Source organism: Scophthalmus maximus, chromosome 3 (assembly GCF_022379125.1).
Source record: "Scophthalmus maximus strain ysfricsl-2021 chromosome 3, ASM2237912v1, whole genome shotgun sequence".
Lineage (NCBI taxonomy): Eukaryota > Metazoa > Chordata > Actinopteri > Pleuronectiformes > Scophthalmidae > Scophthalmus > Scophthalmus maximus.
In genome coordinates this window covers 19664981-19688995 of record NC_061517.1, presented here as the reverse complement: position 1 = coordinate 19688995, position 24015 = coordinate 19664981, and the positions used below count along the sequence as shown (strand labels likewise).

The window sequence follows — 24015 nt, the reverse complement described above, 5'->3', positions numbered from 1 at the left end:
CACCTTTAAAATAGATTACATAAGCCTGCAGCCTCCGTCTTTCCATCTTGGGAAGAAACTTTTGTAAAAATGCCCACCCACTGTACACATTGCAAAATAGGATCAAAAGTAAACTTATTATAAACAAACTGTCAGTCTCATTAATTTGATACAATTCTATCAAAAACTTTATCTGTAAGGGACCTCCTCAGGAAGGGCAGGGTATCATTTTATGTTTGTATTTTTTTATCTTTACTTTGAGGAATATGAACATGTTTCTCTTTAAAACCCTCATTATTATTTAACCGTTAGAAATTTCTGAATGGTGCCTCAACACAAGCAGCTCTACATGACACCGTCATCTGAATATCAATTGACTTTATTAACGAATGATTCAAATCAGCAAGGTAGCTGAGAATAAGGCATTTCTTCAGCAAATCTAGAAATAACGAGAAGGAATGGAAAACACATTTGCATTTACAGCACATGTCAGTGCCTTGACATGAAAAGAAAATCATAAGCACTGTCAAAGTGCAGCATGTCTCCCTAACGCAAGAGACCTGTCAGAAGTGTTCCTGGCTTCGACACCTGCAGCGGCTGGGAGATGCTTCATTGCCATTTTCCCTTTCAACCCCGCTGCTTATCAGAGCCGCGTACACCACCAAGGTTATCACAGCCTGCATCTAAAGGCTGTTCTCTCCGGCGCCATTGTCAGATTTCCATTCGGTTAACTGACTTGTTGGGAGTCAGCGGTTCAGAGAGCCGTCAGCGTCAGAGACGAGTCAATCACATCCGTCGGCAGCTCATTGGCCGATCCTCCGGTCGTGGTCGTACTCCTCCCTCAGCAGTCTCAGCACGTTGTCCGAGCACTCGTCCCTCGGCCTGCCCATCCCGCTCAGCTGCACGGGCAGGAGGTCGGGGTGGGGCGGCTCGTAGGAGGACGGGCAGTGGAGCTCGTTCAGCGTGAACCAGAGGGCGTCGGCGTCCACCTGGATTAGGTGTCGGAAAACGCTGCGGGGGAGGAGCGAGAGAAACACGGGAGGAGGATTAGCTTTGCGCTGTGTTTTTTGCTCAAGTGCATAATATCTGTGGTGGCGGGGGGGGGGGGGGAAGAGAACATTTCATTGTAATCCAAAGTGACAGGGTGAGCAGAACACAGCGGGCTGACTGGCTTTAGTGTGCTGTCCCAAAGTTTGACTATAAGCTCATTAAGGCAACACTGCCCTCCTCCTGAAGGCTCAGTATCAAACCTTCAGCTTGTTTTTTTTATTACCAGCACGCAGGAGGTTTCAGTCCTGTTTGTTTCATAATTAAGATATATTTAAGTACTTGTTCTCCTAAATAAATTGTATTTAAAGTTATAACAGACAAACACTAAAGACATCAACAACCATTCCAAAAGATAAACGCAAAATTCCCCTCAGAAATCTCTGATCTCTTTGTCGCTCAGCTCTCTTCGCCTCTCCAGCCACTAAAAAGTCTGCCTCCTCTTCCTCTGTTGTCTGCCAGTCCCTCTTATCTTGTCTGTCTATTGTAATACACACACTCTCCTCCCGTCTTCATCATTAAAACTTGACAGCTTCATTCACAGTCTCAGCTCCGTGGAATAGACCTGAACTCCAACAAATGAAACCCGGTGAGCGCCAGCTCGTAAACACTGCGCACCGCGCACGTTCAAGCCTTCACAACCCTCCACAATACAGAGAACACAACCCGATACATCTACTAATCAATCCTCATGTATTCTGACTGCAAAATAAACAGACTTCAACACCTTGGACTTTTTCGGTTTCGAGTGAGAAACTTTCAAATATGGTGGAGATAAAGCCCTGCTGCATGTCAACAATTACTTTTTGGCAATAGACACTTTAACTTTAACTTATCATTTTGAATGAGAAAAAGTCAGACTACATATAGACAGCTTTCATTTTAACTTGCTTGTAACAATTCGCTATTTGCAGAGTAGCGCACTATGTTAGTGTATGACAGCGGAGGTGAATGAGAGACTGAATGTAGACAGAGCAGATTGAAATATAACTTTTCGACAAAAAAAAGCGATGTAGTTCCTTGATAAACAAAACACTATTTTTCCGACTTTTCTTCTCATCGATTTGCAACTTTAATCTCGTAAATTTGTGAGTTTTTTATCCATATATTTGCTACTTTTTTCAAGTAAATTAACCACTTTAATCTCAGAGAATATCCGAGTTTGTATCCTCCTGAAATTTACGACTTTAATGTCAGAATTGTCAGAGTTTTTTTCTCGAAATATTACCAGCCAGACGTAGCGAGTATTAAAGTATTAAAGTAAATGTGGTTAGTGTTGGCACTACTGCCATGGGCTACAGTAATTGGTCACCTTAGGCAGGCCTCTTGCAGCCGGATGGGTTGCCTGCAGCTCAGGTAGGGCAGGCAGGCTTCACAGACAGCATCCAGATCTGCTTCACCTGAGGAAACCGAACACACGTTAACATTTCATCCTGTCGTTCAAAAAGACAAAAACCCATTGTAGAATACGTAGTACATACTGAACTTGGGAGAAACAAGAGATTTTTATGTAATTTAGATGTAAACCTATTTGCAGACACAAAATTCAGAAGAATATCATAAATCACAGTGGAAATCAGTCTAGAAAATATATATGCCATACCGACTTTAAATATGGTTACTGTCTTATGTTTGTTTTCTTAATGGCATTTGCACAAAAAGAGGAAATTGACACTCCTCGAATCCAACTGATCAAAGAAACGTGAGATGCGATCACAGATCCCAGCACATGGCGTAGCTCGGCTTGGTGGTAGATTGGATCGAGGAGGTAGAGGGATAAAAAAAAAAAGAAGATGAAAGAGCAGGAAAAAAAAATAGATCATTTCTGGACTTTACCTTTTCTAACTCCTAATGAGCTGAGGGAAACTGCTGAGATGGCTGAGGAGGAGGGGGAAAAAAATCATAGCAGGATGTTTCCACATCTCTGGATTTCACACCTGAGAACCTGCCTTTGTTCTCCTTCCTCCCCACCACCCGCTGGAACTTTCATGACCTCGCCACGCAGCTCCCGCCCTCTCCATCCACTCCCGTCATCTGCTCTTCCTGTATCTCTCTCGCGCGCGCTCCATCCTCCCCGGCTGAGTTTTAGTGATTCCCTGAGCTGCAAACTGGGCTGCCTTTCAAGCCTCATTTCAAAACATGTCCCTCGCTCCCTCTCTGCCTACTCCCATTTGCCAATTCAACCCACGCTCGGCCTTGGACCGGGCCTGCCCACTGTGTGTCAAGAATAAAAGCAGCAGTGCACATTTCAGAGTTAAACAGGATTATTTAGCAACTGCCTTTTATCCCTCTCTCTCGCAGCACTCGTAGCGTAAAGTCTTTTGCGGAATGGGGATGCTCGGAGGGGCAGCGGCGAGAAATACCAAACGGGAGAGGACCGGGTTGGAATTTGTGGTAAAACAACAACAGGGTGGAATTGGAGCTGAAGCTACAATTAGAGCTGAAATGTATTATTTGCTTCAGTCACTTGGTGTTTCTGTCCTTCCCTCCCTGCAACTGAGGCTCTGTAATTGGCTTGCTGCGAGCGTCCCAGAGGAAAGCTGTAGCCGAATCGGTATTCACACGAGTGAGGCTGCAGCCGCTCACTGTTTCCCCTCCTGCTCTTTCACATTCTCTCCATTCTTCAACACAAGAGTCTCTCCCCTTCCTCGCTGCAGCGTCAAGTGCCAGTGCGAAAAAAAAATCAAGCACGAGGATCTTTACGAGCATAAACTGGACTCATTTAAGGTGACGGGAAAGCGATGTTTTCTATGATACATTCCATTCATATGAGGGTTGTCATTACAACACGGCAAGCAAGGGAGTGATGCTGCTGCAGTTATCTTTCACTATTCATCATTTGTCTTAGGGATAGTGCTATGTTCAGCTTGAATATTACAACAAATGTTTTGATTTAGGTTCATTCTGAAATGATCCTTTGACCTTTTGAAGTTATTTCCATGATTCATTCAGGTAAAAACTAGGCTAACGAAACCTCCATACAAATAAAGTGGAGCAAGCCAAATATATCGCCCTACAAAGATTGATCTCAGAGACTGGACGTCACTACAAGGGTCAAGTGAGGAGAACACAGAAGAACGTCCTTCTTGTTGTTGTTGTTGTTGTTGTTGTTGCACAAAAGACTTGTAGAGAGGAATATCAACATTGACCAATGAGTAAATTCGCTGACTTTCAGAAGGTGAGGGGAATGCAAAGAAACTATCTCTGGAAATCAAGTCCTGCTCAGTAATTTACAACACTGCCCTCACTCTAACACACCGCTGAAGAAGTCACAGCTTTTATTATTTTTCATCATCAGGATTTACAGACAAAATACTGCCACGCTACACTATTTTTCGTCCTATGGAGACTTAACCACGCAGCTGATGAACCCGTCATACAGACACAGTGTGGAGGTTTTTCATTAGAGTTGACTGGTACAGTACCTGCTGTGGCAGTGACCGATATCAAACCACTATCAAAGCGAGAACCCAGTGTGACATATTAAACCCAATTGTGAACAGAACTGTATTATTAAAATCCTGATGATGTTATTGTTTAATTTTTTCAAGAACCTTGAAAAAAACACAAAGAAGCGAAGAGCATCTGATGGTAAAAAGTAAAAAAAAAAAGGCAGAGATTTATCTACACCGACAACCAGAGCCGCTACGATGCTGGGACATTCTGTGGAAACCTGGAGAGCTCAACCTGCAGATCAACCTGGAGATTCCACAGTATGTTGTTTTTTGGAAAGGCAAGTACTACAAAGTCAAAGTCTTACTGTGTAACATCAGAATATATTCTTGTTTCCCCACTGTGGACTTGTGGAAACACTTAATTTATAATTACAATATATAAGAATAATCCAGACGCAAAGAAGAAGGAGAGAATTAAAAAGTTGTTGTTTAAAAAGTACAAATTAAATGGATTATTCTATCATGATGATAAAACTTTTTTTAAACTGCTGTGGTGGGCAGAACAGAGAGAAAACAGAACATCTGACAAATTATCAAAGTTCTTTTTTATGATGCGCTAATGTGTCTATTTACACGTCCAGCAAACATCGGAGATATCAGAGACGAGTTTCCGGCCACCTGGTGAATCTAAGTCCACCATTCCCTCTCCTCTCCTCACTGTTCCGCTCTGGTCTCTGCCAACTCCTGAGGGACACAGATGGCTCTTTAGCTACTGAATGCTGATACTAGTGCCGAGTAAGGAGTGAATATGAAAGAGGAAATATGGACCACCAGAAATATTTCTTGTTGGTGTAGTAAAAAGCTGAATCGCACAATGACAACCGTGGTTTGTGAGCGGTGTTCAGTGGGTGGGTGGAGTTGCTTCTTCGACTCTGCTTGGCTAGGGTTAGGGTTAGGGTTAGTTTAGGAGTTTATGTCAAACAAGGTCCTGTTGTGATCACGACAGTTCAGATATGTTTCACATACACAAGCGAGCTGTTGTTCTTACTGTAAATGGTATTTAAAAAAATATATTTTTCTTTAAAATCTACGATTTTACCTTTAAACCCTTCATACTTTGGCAATTTGGAATTCCCTGTTCCCTCTGCACTACGTATTCCTACTGTTGCCCTGGGGAGAGCTGCGGACAACCTTTGCTATCTTTGTGACACATGGCGTCACCAGCCGCTAACTTTTCATCCGTCGGTGATGAGCCTTGGCATGGGGGGTGTAACATGTGTGAAGTTCACACGTCATCACCAAGGCAACCAGGCTGCAGATACCACTACTCCAAATCACAGATTTTTGTGGTGGTGGACAGAAATTTAATACCTGTTCAAACCCCTAAAAACTGTTGTTTTTTTCCACTTTTAAAATCATAATTAAAAAGTAAAGAGTCCTTTGGAATCAGAGCTGATTTTCTCACTGCGACCACTCAACCAACCGGCTCTCACATTCTCATTGTCCTTGGCAACTAAAAGTGATTGCAATTACCACTTGATAAAAGGTAATTTTCACTGCAATCTTCATCACTGATTGCAACCGCCACTTTCAACTGTAGGTGATGCTCTTGGTATTTTCCTGACACAGAAGAATAAAATAACACACGCACAAATAAGTAGAAAAACCAAGATCCGGCAGGGAACTGTTCCCTTTCAGTTCCACTGTAAGTACCATGTCTCCCCTCGAGTATTTAGCAGTGTTGGAAAATTGGAGCAATCTGAGCCCACTGTGACTGTGACAGGGTTGTCGCGGCTTAATGAACATAATGACAGATGAAAAATTAGACAAGTGGCTCATAATTAGATCACTGCTAACACATCGGCGCCGAGCCCCCAGGCCATTCTGGAGGGACACTTTCAGTTGCGATAACAAAGCTGCATTGAGCACAAAATACACAACTCTGAGAAAGACATTACATGTCTGAGCTAAACAGTTGACTATCCCTTTTTTTCCTGTTGCATCTTGACTTGCTGATTGCTCTGCAGATTTATCAGCGTTGCTCGCCTAATTGTTCTTGAGGGAGAACAGTTGCTTGCAGCAGCTTTTATTTGCACTGCTATTAGATTGAGTAGCATCCGGTCTCTCAGTTGAAAGGGCGTTGAATCTGGTGAAACTGACTGCCCCATCCCAACTACAAGAGATCGACACACACCAGAAATAAACCTAATGTAATGTTATTCCACAGGGAGATGCGCTGAATTGTAAGTTTCCACAATTTTCATTTTTTCTTCAGGACTTCATGATAAAACAGAGCGGAGGGATTGAGATGCACTAACTCATGCTGTGGTTCTCCTGTCTGGTTCACACCCTTATCAAAAACTGCCACCTGGTGGTGAAAAAAGAAGTCCAACAGCCGTCTGATGGACATCTGAATGTCTTAATCCTGTTAAAGTGTGTGCTTGCGTGCATGCGTTTTTGATGGAGTCTTGGAAATGATGTTGCACTATTAGCTGGATGCAGAAAGGGTTTGACCACCAACCATCTCAATATAACATCAGCAAAATAATTTTAAGGGAATAACCCATAGATAATCAGAAAAATATCTGCCTGTTTCTTAAAAGTTGTTCACATGTTATTTATTTATTTAAGGTACTTAACTGTAACTGTGTAAGTCGCTGCTCTAAAAGTGTTAGTAATTAGTCATATATAGTTTCTCCAAAATTCAGCCTTTACACTAAGCTACATTGGCCAGACACTAACTACAGCTCTGTATTTAATGCACAAACACAAAATTAGTATCTTAGATCTTTTCATTTCACTCTCAGGAAGAAAGCTAGGAGTTTACAAGGTAAATACTTGTAGTGAATTAGTTTTTTCTTTCATAATTTCTTTTTTTGTAATCACCATTATTCTCTGTGCTATTGTCCTGAGAAACCAGTGTGTGTGTGTGTGTGTGTGTGTGTGTGTGTGTGTGTGTGTGTGTGCGTGTGTTTCTATTCTCTTACCCAGGTCCAGCCTCTGGCACAGTGAGCCCAGACCCTGCAGGACAGCCAGCTGCAGTTTGTAGGCCACAGTGTGCGGGTAGACAGGTCCGGCCTTGGCACTGACGGGAGCCTGACGCGCCAGCGAGGAGCTCAGCCTGGGAAGAACCTCCTTCGAAACCCTCCTCCTCAGGAAGTCGCCACAAGTTTCACCCAGGGTACACAGCACCTAGCAAAAAGACTCGGCATGTAATGAACACATGCAGCAAGTGTGATAAAAATGAAAGAAACTGTTCCTTTAGCATGTCCGTTAAAAACAAATCTGACAAATTACATTGTTTTATCGACTGGATGTGTAGTCAAAACTTGGACACGGCCGACAGCCGTAACACAGCTTGCCAGCAGCACACAGTGATTGAGGACAATTTACAAGCTAATTATGTGAAATTATTAAGAAGACGTGCTGAATCAGTTGAAACCTGTGCTCTGAGAAATTCATCAGGGAACAAAGCAGATGTTCTGAAATAGTTCAAACAATGAAACAGCCTGGCAACAGTGTGCATTATGTGAGACAATTCCTACTGAAGTGACAAAACACGAACCTTTCAATGATTCAATATGCAGACTTTTCAATATAACAAACCTGCAAAACTCATGCAATACAAAATGTGATTTCAGATTCATCAGAAATGCTGTCAGACCTGATCAACTGCAACACAAAATGAACTGATCCTGACAACATCACACTGAACAGTTGCTTAATAAACCTTTTGTGTTACTCACAATGTGAAGCTGCAGACGCTATTAACACATTCAAATATATATTTTCTTTTCTAAAGAATCGTAAAAGGATGACTAATGGATGAATAATTGAGAAAGTGGACTTGTGTCACACACCCTGAAGGCTCTGAGGACTGCTAAAGGCTCATCGGCCGTCAGTCTCTGCAGGAGGGCGGGCCAGCAGCGATGGGCCATAGGCAGCAGTTCATCTTCCTTCTCACTCAGTACACACACACAAAGCTCCAGCACGTCCAACACCTGAGAACAAAGACACACAGTGATATACAGTACATATACAATATACTGTATCTTAGCTTTTAGGCGATAAAGACTTTCCCTGCAGCTTCAATGGCTTAGATCTAACAAATAAGACAACACGAGATAGACACCAACTTTACAAGTTATATTAAATACGTCTTTAACCTCGTAAAAAAACACACCAAGAACCGAATCTCTGCCTTGTTGGAGGTCTTCTGTGAAATTTGACTGGCAATGACTCACGGTGAGGTTACTATGGTTTCCTTCTCTCTCTTACTGCTCATTTGACAACCACATTAAGGAAAAGAAAGTGAGAACAAATTGAGCAGCATTCCCTCATGTTGTCAGCAGGTCACAGAATTATTATCATGGAAATGGAGCTTATAGCTCAGAATGAGCCTGGGGTGGCAATAACCTGTTAGGTAGTTCTTTTGTCTGACTCACATGGGACCAGAGCTCTTACAGGCCCACGACTACAGAGCCTCCGTGTCTCTGTCTCTCTGCCGAGCATTACTTGATCATATTCCTTTCCTTCAAAATTATACTGAGGGTAATTATCATCATCAAAGCCAAAGGTCCCCGTCGCGCCACATCACACTACAGTCACTGTACCTTGAGTCGGACCCTGAGGCCGGGATTGGACAGCAGATGAATGCAGCGCTCCATAACATCTTTAGTGATGTTGAGGTGGGAGGGGAGCTCTGCTTTCACATCAGGACCAACAATATCGTCAACATCCTCACACTCTGTGGGAGGAGGGATTTCTGGAGAGACAGCGACCGTGCGGTCAGGTGGATGGGTTTCTGACAACCCAGTGTTGTCCATTTTATAGGTAATGCTTTATTGCTATTCATAAGGTGTCCTAACCTGATAAGAAGAATCTAGTTAAACATGCACCACGATGAGCAACCTGTAGTACGATGAAATATCATTATGTTGTTTTGTCCTGGGACAGAATTCATATTACCGAGGTCCTCGGTATCGTCCTCCTCTATTCCAATGCCCTCGGCCAGCTCTTTCTCTTTACGGTAATCCAGCAGGAACTGGCGGATGTTGAAGACTTCCTGCTCAGCGGAGGTCTGCTGGGGTCTGCCAGACTCATCGGCCCTTTTACAACTGGAGGGAAACCACCTCACTAACGGAGGACAATGAGACAAATGAAGGACAATGGGACAGGCTGTACAATCACAGGCGACACACGTAAAGCAATAATAAGAACATTTTCTTTATTTTGTCTGATGTTGGTTATCGCATGTCCTCTCAGGTCACCTGTAAATCAGCCTTTTCTTCACGATATCCAGGAATTTTCTTCTCTTGGATTTTGCAGCCTAAGCAAGTCTGAGTGTGTCATATGTTTTAAATGCTGTAGTGGATTCTTTATTTTTGTTTCTCGGTTTAAAAATGCAGTTCTCAACTACAGTAATTAGAATGCGACCTGTTTGTGAAAGGCCCAATAACTAGTGTGGTGCCGACTGCCGACATTCTGTGTGAATATTCACGACCTTGTGTTCAAACAATATTCACAATACACAATACTTTTATTCCTGTGAGGAATACAACACTGAAACAACATTTGACTTATAATGAGATAATAAACCTATCCACAGTATGAAACTCATTATTAAACTTGAAACCCATGATTTATCTTTAAACGACAACTGTAATACATTTGGGATACACTGGGGATTATAGAAAAATACAGTTCACCATTAAGAACAGTAAAATGTGCAATATACTTGGATTCTAGTATGTATGGTACTGCCTGGGTAAGATAGAGTTACCTTTTGATCCCAAACCATATAAAACAAATGAGTGGACAGCACTTTTGTAAACTCACCCAGTGCCTGCATCAGCGCGTGCAGCACAGAACAGAAAAGTGCCGCCGTGTGGTCGTAACTTAGATCCAGAGCCATCAGCACATCCTGAACGATGTCCCCGACCAGAGGCAGCAGGCTGCAGTCAGAGTGAGTCAACATCACTGTCAACACCCGCGGAGCCTGCCCAACAAGACGGAGATATGATGAAGCGCACGCTCAATGCCCAGCGGAGCACATGGAGACTCTCTTCGCCTGAAAGATACTGTAAACACTAGAGGAGTGGACACAAAACACATGACCTGGACCAGAGCCAAACTCTGATCACTTTAGACCTCACTTGACAATTCGCAAGACTCAACCTTATCCTTAACCTTCACAACACTGAATTAAACTTTTCTATTTGATTTGGATTAAATTGATATCAACTTCAGTTTTTTGTATTTTTTTAAAGTGCAGTTAATCATTTTTTTAAATTTTCCTGAAAACATACTTTGAATCAGACCAACAGCAGCTATTCACACTGAGTTTATGTGTGTGTGTGTGTGTATGTGTCAGTGCAGACCAGCAGACACAGATTAAATGTATATACTGTGATAGCATGTACTTTGCACACTTGATAAGTGTATTTGAAACTAACGATTTTTTTAACTTTTTTTTCTTTTTAATTACAAAACCAACTAAGGCTGGTTCACTGTGGTTGTTTGTGTCTTCTATGCTACTTTATTAATTTGTTGTGCCGCAGCGATTAGTTGATAATTGAAATGTAAATTAATTGTGACTGTTTATTCATTAAATATTTTAATTTATCAAGCAAAAACTTTTTCAAATTGATTACTCTAGTGTTTTGGACATCTGGTCCAACAAAACAAGCTGATAATTTATGACGGTAATTTGAAAACATTGCCTCCGTTTTCTTAGTTTTTATTCACCTGGGGATGCTGGTGGAGCCGCTGCAGGTTGAGGGAAATGTCATTGAGCAAGTAGTCAGAGTTCTCATTGATCAGCTCCTTCGGGGAGGGGTAGCCACAGGCTTCGCTGATGTCCCACATGGAGCCCAGCGCCGCCTGGCTGACCAGCAGAGTCTCCTCCCCAGCTTTCTCCAGTACAGGGTACAGTGATGTCATCAAGAGGGGACGAAAGTCACGCCCCAGAGCCTGGGAAAAGCAGGCGATGCCCTCGAGCTGGATACACAGCTGCCAGATGTTGCTGTTGAGCTGGTGAATGGTGGAGGTGGACGACGAGGGAGATGGGGAGCCAGACGAGGACGGAACCACTTGGAGAGAGTTTGGGTTGATGTTGCCGACATCTGTGTTGGATATGGAGAATGGGCTGGGTGGGCTGAGCAGCTACAGAAAGAGAGCACACAAAAAACAAAAACAGAGAAATTTAAGTGGAAAAATCGAATGAGTGGCCGGACAAGAAAGGCCTTACCCCAACCCAAAAGGAAATTGGGTTGGGGGATGAAGAAATATCAGCATATGCAGCTGGTTGTCTGCGATTTCTACCATTGTCATATTTATCCCATATTCTGGTCATGAGTGTAAATCATTTGATTTGAACCTAAGAGTCTCTTCAACATCCAGACCTTCCCTTAAAACGTGTGTATTTTTGTGTTTAGAGTCCTTTCTATTTGGTATCGTCTGTCCAGAGTCACCATGTTAGCTGGCAATGAACAACTGAAAGTTTTTCTACAAGCAAACATGAAATGAATCTTCCTCTGTCCGTCAGCTCGGTAATCCAGCCTTGAAAATTCCGAGCGGTTAGTTGAAACCCTGGAGCGGCTCCCTCCCTCCGCTCGCTCTGTTGGGAGCACGCAGCTCCGTCCAAGGCCTCCACAAAGTGTGGATGCATTTCTCAGTAACGCCTGGAGCGGTTGGGTATGGATTGAAGTGATCTGACCATGATCAAATTTAAATGCAGAGAGAATTGTGCAAGATGGGCTGCAAATGGACACACTCGAGTGGAAAATGTTCACGGAATGCAAAATGGGATGTAAATTTGAAGAATGAAATAGCAAAAGTATCACTTCACTTACAACAGTTCAGAAAATCATTCCATGAAAAGTGGACTCATCTGTTTTGTGTATTGATTGTTCACAGAGAATTTGCTCATCAGCAGATGTAGCTGACGATAATGCGAAATTCACAGACCAGTGCAACATCAACATTTTGAATTATCAAAGGACATTAAAGGAGTTGATTTTATCACAAGTCATACCAGTCTCATATGAAGCTAGAAAATATGACACTAGAGCCAGCAGCCGGTTAGCTTAGCTTAGCATTTAGACCGGAAGCAGGGGGACACGGCGAACCTTGTGTTGTCCAAAAGTAGAAAGTAGCAAAAGCATGCATCTCCCCAGTGACAACTCCAAATTTGACATTGTCTAGCTTTTCTTAGCTTTGCTACGAACTGGTTTTGAACTGTAACAGAGCAAAAACCAGGACAAAACATTCTCACCTGTTGGTCCTGTCGGTCTCTATCCGTCTCCTCGGTAACAGTAATCAGGTGCCAGTTGTTCAGACTGGTGTACTCTTCCATGACGGACTCCACTGCTGCCACAAGGTCTTCCTTGGTGGCAGAGGAGTGTGCGCGGCCCACACCTTCCAAACCCCGACTCTCTGTCGCCACGCCGATGCCCGCGGCGCCCCTGACAATCTCGTTCAGCACCATGGCAGCCTGCTTTCTGTACGCCGAAGACTGGCAGTACAGATCCAGAAAGTGATCGGTCAGCAGGTAAATGTTGCCATAGTAACCTAGGGATAGAAAGACAAAGTTAATTCTGGCGGGAGAGCTGTCAAAAAGGTGTCACATATATAAACATCATCCTTCAAAACGTTTAATTCTTCCTTTTTCTTTTTTTTATAATTTTATAGTAGATTGACTCTAGAGATATTAAGTACTGTTATGTATGCATGGAAATAAGAAAATTGGATGATTTTCATACAGCTTATTATCCCCGACGTTCATATTGAGCAGCACTCATACCTACAGTCCGACAGATCTCCGTGAGCACAGAGAGGATCTTGTCATCAGTGAAGTAGAGGAAATGCTTCCTCTGTACGTGAGCGGCGTAGCAATCAGGAGAGGCGGAGCCTGTTTCTACGGCGGAGCTGCGACTCCTTTCTTCTACGATGCAAACGTCCATCACATCAAGCTCCAGCACCTGTAGAGGCACACGGGAGTGTTTGTCTTGTGATGTAAGATGAATTGTTATTTCTCTGGACTGCGATTTGAGTTCGCCACCATGACATGACTAAAGATCAGGGAGCAGGAGAAGTCATACTCCATAGAGGGTCTGATATGAAACTGCCAATAGAAATTCGATAATAAATCTGTAATTAGCTTATTGACATAAATGGCCACACTAGTTAAATAGCAGTATGCTGGCGTTAATGGCTGATAAGGCCTCAGTGGTATGTGTATTCCTGTTTGCACCAGCACAAGCAGTAATGTAATGATAAGTAATGTATTACTAAATTAATCGCCAACTATTTTGATAATCAAGTAGTTTTTATGAAAAAAATACTCTGATATCAGCTTCTTAAATGAAAATATTTTCTGGTTTCTTTGCTCCTCTACGACAGTAAACGAAATATCTTTAGTGTGTGGACAAAACAGAACATCATGTTGGGGTTTGGAAAACACGATCGATATTTATAGGAAATAGTTAGTTGCAGCCCTAAGCCCCAAATTTCAATCTTGTTACCGTCGACTTTGCACATCCCGCCAGCACATGCGGTCACCCATAACAACCATGAAACTGGAAGCCACTATGTGTTTCACGTCTAAGTGGCAGGGGGCAAAATAAGGGAATAGAGAGCGCAGGATTGTAAATTTTCCAACAGATATGATTCTAATAGATTTTTCTTTAACACATATGGAGAGAATTATGAAAAAAGATTACAGGCAAAACCTCTGGATCGTTAGCTAGGATTCTATGAAAAACACTTAATTTGCCTCACACTTCCCGAACAGTATTCTGATACAAAGCTGCAAACATTACCTGCATCAAGGCTTTGGAAATCCTCTCCAGATGTGCGGCCGAGTTCAGCACCACAGAGACGAGCGGCCCCAGGACTTTTAGGTAGCCCAGAAACACGTTGAGGACAAACAGTTTCTGCTGGTCATCGGAGGTCCTCATCAGTCTGGGCAGGGAAGTGGCCAAAGAGTGGAGATTCTCTGAGAGCACGTCAGTGAAGGTACTGCTGCTTTCACTGGTACCATCACCACCACCGCTGCTGCGGCTGCTGCTCTGATTCTTCTGGGAAACCTCTCTGAGAGCAACCTCGCACCTATACGAGAGGAGAAAAGAGGAGTTTTATTCAACGTCTTGTTTTAATAAGTCTTGGCTTTGTTCTTTATTCCTCATAGAACATTTCAGTAAAAATCAAACCTCTCTCTGACTCTGGGCTCCTCATCATTGATTGCTCCCACCAGTGCCTCCAGGAGCGGCCCCACGCACTCTCCCAGCGACCGACTGCACCTGGCCAGCAGGTAGTCAGCCAGCTCCACCATCCCCAGCCGAACCCTCCAGTGACGGTGAGCGGAGGTGCAGGATACGATCTTCTTCAGCAGCACAGAAAGCTTCCCCGCTGTGCTCTTCACCCAGTGAGGTTGTCGATGGACCACCAGCTGTGAGACCCTGCCCAGGTCTGGCAAGAGAGTCTTTGAGGGCTCACTGGCCTCAAGCTGGGCATCTTCCATGACGAGCCCCACAGCACTGCACCAAACCTGAATGACAATGTGAGTGAAATAAGAGAGTTAAATGAGAGCAAATCGCTGTATTATATTTGTATACATATATAATCACCTTTTTGCTTTGTTGTTGTTGTGTTTAGTTTGCCATCGCCTTGCACACACTCAACATGTAATCAAACCATGTAAGAACAAAAGTGTCACTGGGAAACTTTTCCAAATATCAGTGCAACAACTATGATGACTGATTAATCATTTAAATAATTAATGACGCAAAAAAGCCTCCGTTGCTGTACCTTGTCAAATAAGAGGATTTGCTCCTCTTCTATCTTTTGTTAGCTCTGATTTTACTTCCGCCCCCCGTCTGTCGGTTTGTTTGTCAGTGAGTAACGCAGAAACAACATACAACGTATTCCACGAAACTTGGTGGAAGAATGGGACACGGGACAAGTAATAAGCCATTAAATTTTTATGCGGATGCATAAAAAAAGGGGTGGGTCCAGTATTTTTTGTTCATCACTAGGATCACTAAGATTCATGGATCTTGATTTTGAAATCTGATTTATTTAGGGGACTAATATCTACGAGTGTGTGCAATTTGGTGCAGCTTGATTGAATTTAAGGGTAGTGTTGGGAGAGCAATTCTAGGACCTGAGCACTGGGTACTAATATTATTTATCTTTTTTTTTTAAATATGAATTTCACAGCCTAGAATATTCAGGAAAGTAATCGACACAGTTATCGCTAATGAAGATAATGCTTCGTTGCAGCCTTGGTATATAATTATACCTACAACGGTAAATATTTATGTATACCTGTGTTGCATCAACTCAAAGACCATACTCTATACAAATCAAAAGCTGAGTAACATCTACTATACTCTACCTTGATGGCCCTGACTGTGACTGCATGTCCTTGTCTTAGATCTCCTGTAATGATCCTGGCTACAGCCGTAGTGATCCCAGGTAAGAATGAGGCCATTGTGCTGCCTATAGCACGTTGCTCCTCTGCGGACGGGACCACATGATCCTGAGTGCAGTCACACTGCAGAGTCAAAGCCTGGAGGCACTTCAGCGCCGCTGCCTGTATATCCCGGGATTTCACCTTCTCACCTAAAGCCAGCAGAAGCGATATGGCAGCTCCCAGTCCAGGCAGCATGGCCGGTTCGAAGAGTCTGACGAATATATCACCATAAGCGGCATGAAGCAGGGCATCCAGGCACCTCAGGACGGACAATTTCAGCTCCTCGGACGAATCAGCGGGTTTCCCGGGATCGGTTGGAGAGGAGAGGCAGAGGCAGAGCTCCGACAGGAGGTCGTGGAGGGTCTGCCAGCTCTGGACGCAGGTGTTCTCCAGGACGTGGCACATGGCCTCGGCCACAGCCTGCACCAGTTTGTCCTTCTTGGGCCCGGGAACTTTAAGAACAAAGCGAAGGGGGAAGAGGACATACTCTTGGAGCTGCTGTAACGTGGCGTCGTTGACTTCTTTTAACTGGCCGCTCAGTGTCTCCACGTTGGTCACAGAGGGCTGTCGGGTCAACAGGACACAGGCCGGGCGCAGGTAGGCAAATGCGATCTTTGGATCGCTGATCTGAGCCATGGTTGGAGTCATCACGATGGAGGTAACTTCAGCGAGGGAGCGTGGGGAAGAAGGGAAATGAGGATTAAACGATGTAATTACACATCTATTCAATCACTGTGAACACAAACCAAAACGAATGGTGTTCTTGAAGTTAAAGCATCATCTCTAAAAGTTGCTTTCCCCCTCCTACATGCTGGCAAATAAAAAAAAACTCATAATAAATTACAAATTTACAAGTCACCAACATTATTAATGGTTGTGGTTACTATCATGTCTTATTGTTGCCTTAAACTCTGTACTGACATCTGGATTTAAGTCTGATGTACCTAACAGTATTAGGTTAAAGACATGCAATGCTATTCAAAGGCCTCGTTGTCATTAACTTGTCCATAGAGACAAATATATATATATATATTTAAGTAAAGAAAAAGACCAGAATACCAGCAGAACAGCCACAGCACAGATGCAGTCTCTCTGTTAGCTGACAGCATCCAGCTGCAGCTCCACATGAGTCAACGAGCAGGCAGCTTACTGTACCGTCACATTACTGATATGAAGACCAGCCGCAGCGCGAGACGACACGCAGAAATAAAGAGCTTATCATTCTACATAGGAAAATTATAGAACCACCACCGATAAAGTTAATGAACTCTCGCAAACGGTACCGTCATTGCATCTGCGTCTACGTCGCACATCTTTGACGTAGGGCGAAAAAAGGAAGCACGACTTTGGCGGGGTTTTTTATCAAAATAAAAGCACAGAAAATGTTCCGCGTGAAAAAGAATAATCCGTCGAAGTATACTGAATGATAAACTGGGCTTTCATCGTAGATACGCGTGAATTGCGTCCAGTTAAGTGAAGCACAATCGATTTGGATTGAACATTTATGTTAGTGGTTGTCTCAATTATTTGACCAGTCTCTCAATCAATAGTGTTCTTCTTTAAAAAACAAAACAAAAAAAACAACTACCATATGAATTTTGATAGTCTTGTGAAAAATAACTCTCTTGACATAACTTTATAAACTAATTTAACACCAGTAGGCTGCATTTTTAACTTGACATTACTTAGCTGTCAATCCGCTGTCTAAAAATATTTGTTTTATTTTGAAGGAGAACACGTTTCACAACAGAAATCCACTCCGCCGTCACTTCTGCCAACTTGTACACTGAGCCGGTGTTTGTTTCTGGGCTATTCCTTATCCCTATCTGTATGTAACTATGAATTACTTATGTTTTATATTTGCAAATGGGTCTCGCTCTCTCGTTGCGGCAGTGGGCGTCGGACAACTGGCCTAACTGAGGAGGTAATGCTCGGGGTTGTTTGAGGCAGTTTGTGAAAGTTAGCTTAAAGACGGCTAACGTGCAGCTAACACTGGCAGTGGCGTGTCGCTGGCCCCGGCTGTTAGCCGTTCACAGCGAGGGTTAAAGTGGATGGCGCCTCCGCACCATACTGCAGCTTTACAGGGAAAACTCGCCAAACACATGTAGTCAGTGCTTGTATCAGCTAAATGGAAACATTTTTCTAAAACAACCCACAACTTATTTAGCGATCAATAGATGGTCCCTAAAATATGCCATTCAAAAAGGATTCAGAAAAGGACAGTTCAGATTACCTTGTGATGGAGCCACCTCCACTGTCCCTCCTCTGTTGATGTCTGCCACCTTGATTCCACTTTTCAAATCGCCCACCTTCTCTCCCATCAGTTGTCTCGGGACACCTTAGATGCTGTCCACATCTGCCCTGCCTTGTGCCAGCTGCCACTATGGATGAAGGAACCCTCGAGGCAGCCATCGCTGCCTATGGTGCCCAGTTGCAGCAGGTGGAGACGGCCCTGTCGGCTGGCCTGGACCCCTCCCAGCAGTCGGACCTGCTCAGACTCAAAGAGGACCTGTGTCAGCTGATAGAGCTCACCGAGGGCAGCCTGGTGTCCGTCAAGAAGAGTCGCCTTCTGGCCAGCCTCGAGGAGGGCAACGGCCTCCTGCAGGCGCACACCTCGGAGGCGGCAGGCGACACAAGCCGAGCCAACTGCAGTCTGGACCCCGAGTTCACCGCTTTTTACTCTGAGCTGGGGGAGTTTTCAGGCAGTGGCTCTGACACTAGAGAGAGGGACACGGAGGCGGGTGGTGGGGTAGAAGATGCTGATGAGGAGGAGGAGGAGGAAGAGGAAGATGCTCTCAGTGGTACCAAAGTAAGGGCACCCTACCGGACGACATGGGGAACGCTGGAGTATCACAACGCCATGGTGGTGGGGGCAGAACCGCCGGATGGAGAAGAGGCACAAGTTCGAGTGCTCTACGTCTACCCCACCCAGAAGTCCATGAAACCGTGCCCGTTCTATCTGGAGGACAAATGTCGCTTCCTAGATAATTGCAGGTAAAGTTCCAGTGTGTGGTTTTGTTGTTTGTTTGTTTTTTACATTTACATTTGCAGTTGTTGTATCAAGGGTTCTTTTTCCTATGGTGGCAAGAAATAATTTGAGAACCCTTTGGAATTACCCTAATTTATGAGTAAATGTGTCTTCAAATATGGTCAGATATTCATCTTGGTTACAATAATGAACAGACACCTTATTTTAGGTAAAAACAAACACCATCATTGCATTTTTTCTTGGCCATACGGAATATATCCTCGAATTATTCACAGCAGAGGTTGGAAAAAGTACGTGAACCCCTCAACCGATGGCATCGACAAAAGCTTCCTCGGAGTCGGGCGGTTGTAAACCTGGAGTCCAGTCTGTGAAACGAGATTGGATGTGTGGGTTAGAGCTACTTTAACTTTAAACAAAAACCCATCTGCTGATGTGAGCCATGCTCCACATAAGGGATCTCGGAAAGACTTGTGATCAAGAATTGTCGCTGGAAGGGTTAGAATGGGATTTCAAAGACTTTTAAATTTGCATCAGTCCACAGAAAAACTAAATGGAGACAAATTAGTTCTTTGGCTTCATGCAGCTAGTAGACTCAAGATCATTAGGTCTGTGTGTTATTATCTTAAACACATTGTGTCTTTGTCTATACCTGTGATGTAGATTTTATGACAAATCAATGCAGAAAACTCACATACTCTTTTTCTTGATGCTGCAGCTGCCTATTATTTTTGTGCAGGAGCAGATATAATCCAGCAAGTGTCACCCATTGACCGCATAATGCAGATATTTCCTGACCATGGCTATTTTCCTTTTACTGAAGATTTTCTCACGGTGAAGTGGTGTATGTGTCGGAGCTCAGAGAGTTTGTGGAGTGTGACCTCAGCAAACTCGAAGAAGGCTCGTCCTGCTTGGTTCGTCACGAGGACGGCATCTGGTACCCGGCGAAAATCAAAGGTATTCCAGTGACGTGGACAGTTTTAGACAAAGTGTATTAGTAAAATGAACAGAAGTCTGTCACCTTGTCAAAAAATGTGATGGACATTTTTCCGTTCATCGGATTGCAGTTGCACAATAAAAAAAAAACTGACTCGAATGCTTGCTCTCAATGTAGAAATCGACAGTGGTTTCTACACTGTGAAGTTTGACTCGCTGCTGATGAAAGACACTGTGGTCGAGGCTGACTGTGTCATCCCGCCCTTGAGAGAAGACGACCTGCTCTCCTCTGACTCCGACCTGGACGACTCTGGAGATGATGTGGCCTTTGCAAAAGGTGTGTACAAATATGTTTTGCCATTGCCAGAGTAATATTTGCACTAGTATTTGATATTTTGCAAAAAAACTGGTTGTAGTTTCATAAAACTGTTGTGGCCTTGTTTTTTAGGCCATTTCTTCCTGACAAATTAATCAACTGTCTCTACTTCCATTTTCACCTGTTGTCCAACAGTTATGGACTCTGCTGTGGAATCCATCATGTTGAACACAGCTGAATTTGGTGGCTGGGAGGCGCATACCAGAGGCATCGGATCCAAGCTTATGCTCAAAATGGGCTATGAATATGGGAAAGGTAAGTGTACAACTTTAACTACATTATATGTCAGTATCATTTATATTCAAACATTTATCAGAAAAATGTAATGTAATTTATGAAATATGTATTTTTCCTATTTAAGGATGTACATTAGAAATAGTCATGTGTTCCTCTTCCTCACTCCCATTCCCATTCGTCTTCACAGGCTTAGGAAAGATGCAGGAGGGTCGATTGGAGCCAGTCATGGCAGTGGTCCACCCTAAAGGTAAGTCTCTGGACCACTGTGCCGAGCTCACCCCGAGACCACGCACCCAGAGGAATGGAGCAAAAGACGGCACAGCGACGGGCCGGCCAAAGAAACGCAGGAAGCCTCGTGCTGCCAGAGGAGGGCGCCGCAACGTCTTTGACTTCCTCAACCACAAACTAGGCGGCAAGAGCGGCGATGGTGCTGAGGGGGGTGCTGCTGCGCCGTCGGCAGCGGCTGGCCTGGAGGCGTACAGGGGAGGGGAAGCCACCAAGAGGAGACTGAACGTGAAGCTGTTCCAGGCGGCTGAGAGGGTGTCCCAGACCGAGAGGGAGATCCAGAAACTGACCGAGTCGCTCAGTCGGCAAACAGGAGGGTTAGTACCGAGTTCAGTTTGTGTTTATTGTACATTTCCACATGTCAAACCATCAAAGTTTATTTGTCTAACCTGAATTCACAAATCACAATTTGCCCATGTGTAACGACTAAACAGAATAAGTTCAATTTTGAGGTACTTGTACTGTTCTTTATTCTCCTTCTTCGCCATTATAATTGGGGAAATTAGCGAAATACTGCTTTTTCACTCAACTACATATATTTGACCCAACTTGTTACTGTGCAGGTAGAAATCTTAACATTCAATGATAGGAATAGTTTATAAGATATGATGCTTTGCTTTAAATTAAACTAACTGTGTGTACAAGTAGAGCTGAAACTCTACAGCCTAATTGAGAGACAGTTAATAGGAAGCTATAATGAAATTGATCTAAGACATTTTTCATGCTAAATCATGTTTCTAAATTCTCAGATGTGAGTATTTCCTGCATTTCTTTGAATAAGTCTATATTTTAATCATTTTGACGTTAAACAAAACCATCGAAAAGATGAAAAAATGTTACTTAGTGATTTTTTTCTTGTTTTTTTTGTATCTCAATTTTCACCTAGCGATTAACGTAATCCGCAGACTGACCTCTGTGAAGGTTGCAAACTGACCTTAAACGAACCACGATGTCATTAATAATCAGTTAATAGCACAGATGTTCAGCAGCTTTCGTCACCTCCCTGGAGAATACAGACATATTAGCAACCATGGCATAGTATGTTAAGATACGGTATTCATGCACTGCTTACTCAAACTTTAAATTGGAAAAAAAAAAGATCATGTTGTTCATGTCAATTAAAAAAGTGATTAATTTGAATTGACAAATCTCACAAATAAATGCAAATAAGGAGCGGAGAGTCGAGGTTAGACGCTTGCTCTTTCGTGGCCAAGTTTCTTTCAAAAATGCAGCTCATCATCTTTCCCTGCTTCCTAATCTAATTGGTGGTTTTGTGGGGTTTTTTTTTCAAAAAAGCACATCCAGGGTGAAGCAGCTGGAAGAGAAGCTGTCAGCGGCCCGTCGGCTTCTGGCCCAGCAGAAAGCCCAGGAGCTGTCCGCCCAGAAAGAGCACAGGAAGGCGGACACGCACAAGAAGATGACCGAGTTCTAAGACCAGTTCTCTCAAAGACTTTTGAGGATTAGGGGAAGCACTGCTCGCCTGAAATATTAGTTCATTGTTCCAGTCATCGGTTATTTGCTACACTGTATTTTAAGGTAGTTTTTTTTCCAGCATTAAGTTTCACCACATCCTGGATATGAGCTGGCGATGAAGCCCATTTTCTGCAGAATGGATCAATTTTGACGAAGATCAGTTCTGTTTCTCATTTATTTTTCATGGACCGGGGCAGTTGTTCTGTTCAGGTTTAAACTGTACAATTCCCAATAATGTTGAAAACAGACATTTTTATTTGTGAAGAACATTTTCTCTCTGTGTATATTCCACACTAAAAACCATGTGTTTGGAAGAGCCACAGTGCCTTTTTTTTATCTCATTTTAGCCATTTACACCTTTACACAACAAACCATTTCTCTCCCATGCACACAATATGTATCGTGTTCTTTGTCGCACTGCTCTGGTTGAGGATACAGTCAATCTTACAGGGGCTGCTCTGATTGTATACCCAGACTTGGATGCTGACTGGTTCTTAAAATGACAACCGCTGGAGTTAGAAGACCTTTAGAGAGTCTTGGAAGTACGAGCCCCTTCGTTCGCCCACACCTGTTGCAAGCTCGTAGGTAGCATCTTTGAAGCTACGACCACAACCTCGCTATTAAATAATGAATTTGGAGAGAAGCTTGTCTTTTCTCTTAGATCGGACAATGTGCGTGGGTGATGGGCGGGTCGGGCAGAGACTGCATCTACACCCTGCTGCCTTTCCGACTCAGGTAAAGGTTGAAGTCGTGACCTTAGGAACCTCTGGATGAGGTCTTCTTTTTCAATGCCTTCTTTCATCTGATGGTCCTGATAACGGCAAATTTAAAAAAATAAATTCTAGTATTTTCTACCTGCATTCAAAACATTTTAATGACTACTTTCCAAAAAAAAAAGGCCAGCAAAAAAACAAAACAAAAGCTATGTTGAAGCTGAGTCCGTGAGAAATGGCAAGAAAAGCGGTGACCATCAGCAAGGGAAAGTGATAATAAGTACCTCATCATAAAAGCAAACCAGTGCACTCTGTAAATCATCCATGAGGTCTTAGGATGGACTGGTTTGTGCCGAGAGCAAGCATCACACGAGGGGGCTCATGAGCCCTCCAATAGCCTGAGGAAAACCCCGCTCATGCCGCCGCGTGTGAGTGGCAGCACTCCTAGATTGCTTTTGACGCGATATCACTGGATTTGCTGATCCTTGGGAGAGAGAGAGCGAGAGAGAGAGAAAAAATGGCGAAATGCAGTACGTGTGTTGATTTAATGGGATCCCTCGGGCTCTGCGGTTCGTGCTTTACCCCATATATGAGCCCTGGGCCTCTTGAGGATACAGCTGCCCAGCCGGCAGCAGCTTCGTGAGCGTGTTCGGGTCTAGGTGTGTGCGCGCGCTCCAGCAAGACGTCCGTCTCATGTATGTATTCAGACTGGCCTATTACGGGAGTGTTTTTGCTGCTAACTGGCACATCATCAGAGCCTGGATTGGGTGATTAAGGAAGTGTGATAGGAGAATTGATTGGGAGGCCACCGTGACAGATGTCTTACCTGGGAATTCGGTCTGCTCAACGAGGAGCCTCCAGGTTACAGGGGGTTGGCCCCTGAATGTTGGATGAAGGCTAACATTTGTAATGGTGTTTACCTGATTCTCTGTGGTACCAATTTACTAATGTCCATACATTCCTTTCTAACTGTGGAGATAACTGTGATGTATTTGTACCATTGGCCATTTTTGAATGCCTTTCTCAGATTGTTCAACGATCGTGGAGCTGGATCTGTTTTTACTTGCGACCTCAGTTGCTGTTCACGGAGTCCCCAAATTCATCGTGAGGCA

The 24015-nt window shown here is 43.6% G+C and overlaps 2 protein-coding genes across 6 annotated transcripts; one reads left to right on the top strand and one right to left on the bottom strand.

Moving 5' to 3' along the window:
• Positions 1-342: 342 nt before the first annotated feature.
• On the bottom strand, positions 343-18233 carry tti1 (TELO2 interacting protein 1). Of its 4 annotated transcripts, none has more exons than XM_047331006.1 (14): positions 18131-18233; positions 15820-16559; positions 14633-14970; positions 14243-14531; positions 13225-13402; positions 12697-12992; positions 11169-11585; positions 10260-10419; positions 9390-9557; positions 9035-9186; positions 8282-8422; positions 7409-7613; positions 2339-2426; positions 343-990 (listed from the first exon to the last, which is right to left on the bottom strand). In XM_047331006.1, exons 1-14 carry the CDS (start codon positions 18216-18218, stop codon positions 783-785), a joined length of 3468 nt encoding a protein of 1155 aa, XP_047186962.1. In that variant the 5' UTR covers positions 18219-18233; the 3' UTR covers positions 343-782. The 4 variants fall into 4 exon arrangements, with proteins under 4 accessions (XP_047186962.1, XP_047186964.1, XP_047186963.1 ...); XM_047331008.1 differs by lacking the exon at positions 18131-18233 and adding an exon at positions 17181-17215; XM_047331007.1 differs by lacking the exon at positions 18131-18233 and adding an exon at positions 17053-17187.
• zgpat (zinc finger, CCCH-type with G patch domain) lies at positions 17656-22510 on the top strand. 2 transcript variants are annotated; one of them, XM_035645139.2, is made up of 7 exons: positions 17656-17821; positions 18222-18891; positions 19707-19840; positions 19998-20156; positions 20331-20450; positions 20620-21034; positions 22014-22510. In XM_035645139.2, exons 2-7 carry the CDS (start codon positions 18281-18283, stop codon positions 22147-22149), a joined length of 1575 nt encoding a protein of 524 aa, XP_035501032.2. In that variant the 5' UTR covers positions 17656-17821; positions 18222-18280; the 3' UTR covers positions 22150-22510. The 2 variants fall into 2 exon arrangements, with proteins under 2 accessions (XP_035501032.2, XP_035501033.2); XM_035645140.2 differs by having other exon boundaries at positions 17658-17725.
• Positions 22511-24015: the final 1505 nt, after the last annotated feature.

Excerpts from the sequence above, each read along its gene's own strand:
- zgpat (XM_035645139.2), top strand. The coding sequence starts at position 18,281 with ATGGATGAAGGAACCCTCGAGGCAGCCATCGCTGCCTATGGTGCCCAG. Across the intron at positions 18,892-19,706 it reads CGCTTCCTAGATAATTGCAG|ATTTTCTCACGGTGAAGTGG; the intron begins GTAAAGTTCCAG and ends CTTTTACTGAAG. Across the intron at positions 20,451-20,619 it reads GGGCTATGAATATGGGAAAG|GCTTAGGAAAGATGCAGGAG; the intron begins GTAAGTGTACAA and ends TCGTCTTCACAG.
- tti1 (XM_047331006.1), bottom strand. The coding sequence starts at position 18,218 with ATGGGAGAGAAGGTGGGCGATTTGAAAAGTGGAATCAAGGTGGCAGAC. Across the intron at positions 8,423-9,034 it reads GCCTCAGGGTCCGACTCAAG|GTGTTGGACGTGCTGGAGCT; the intron begins GTACAGTGACTG and ends CTTTGTTCTCAG. Across the intron at positions 2,427-7,408 it reads GTGCCAGAGGCTGGACCTGG|GTGAAGCAGATCTGGATGCT; the intron begins GTAAGAGAATAG and ends CGGTTTCCTCAG.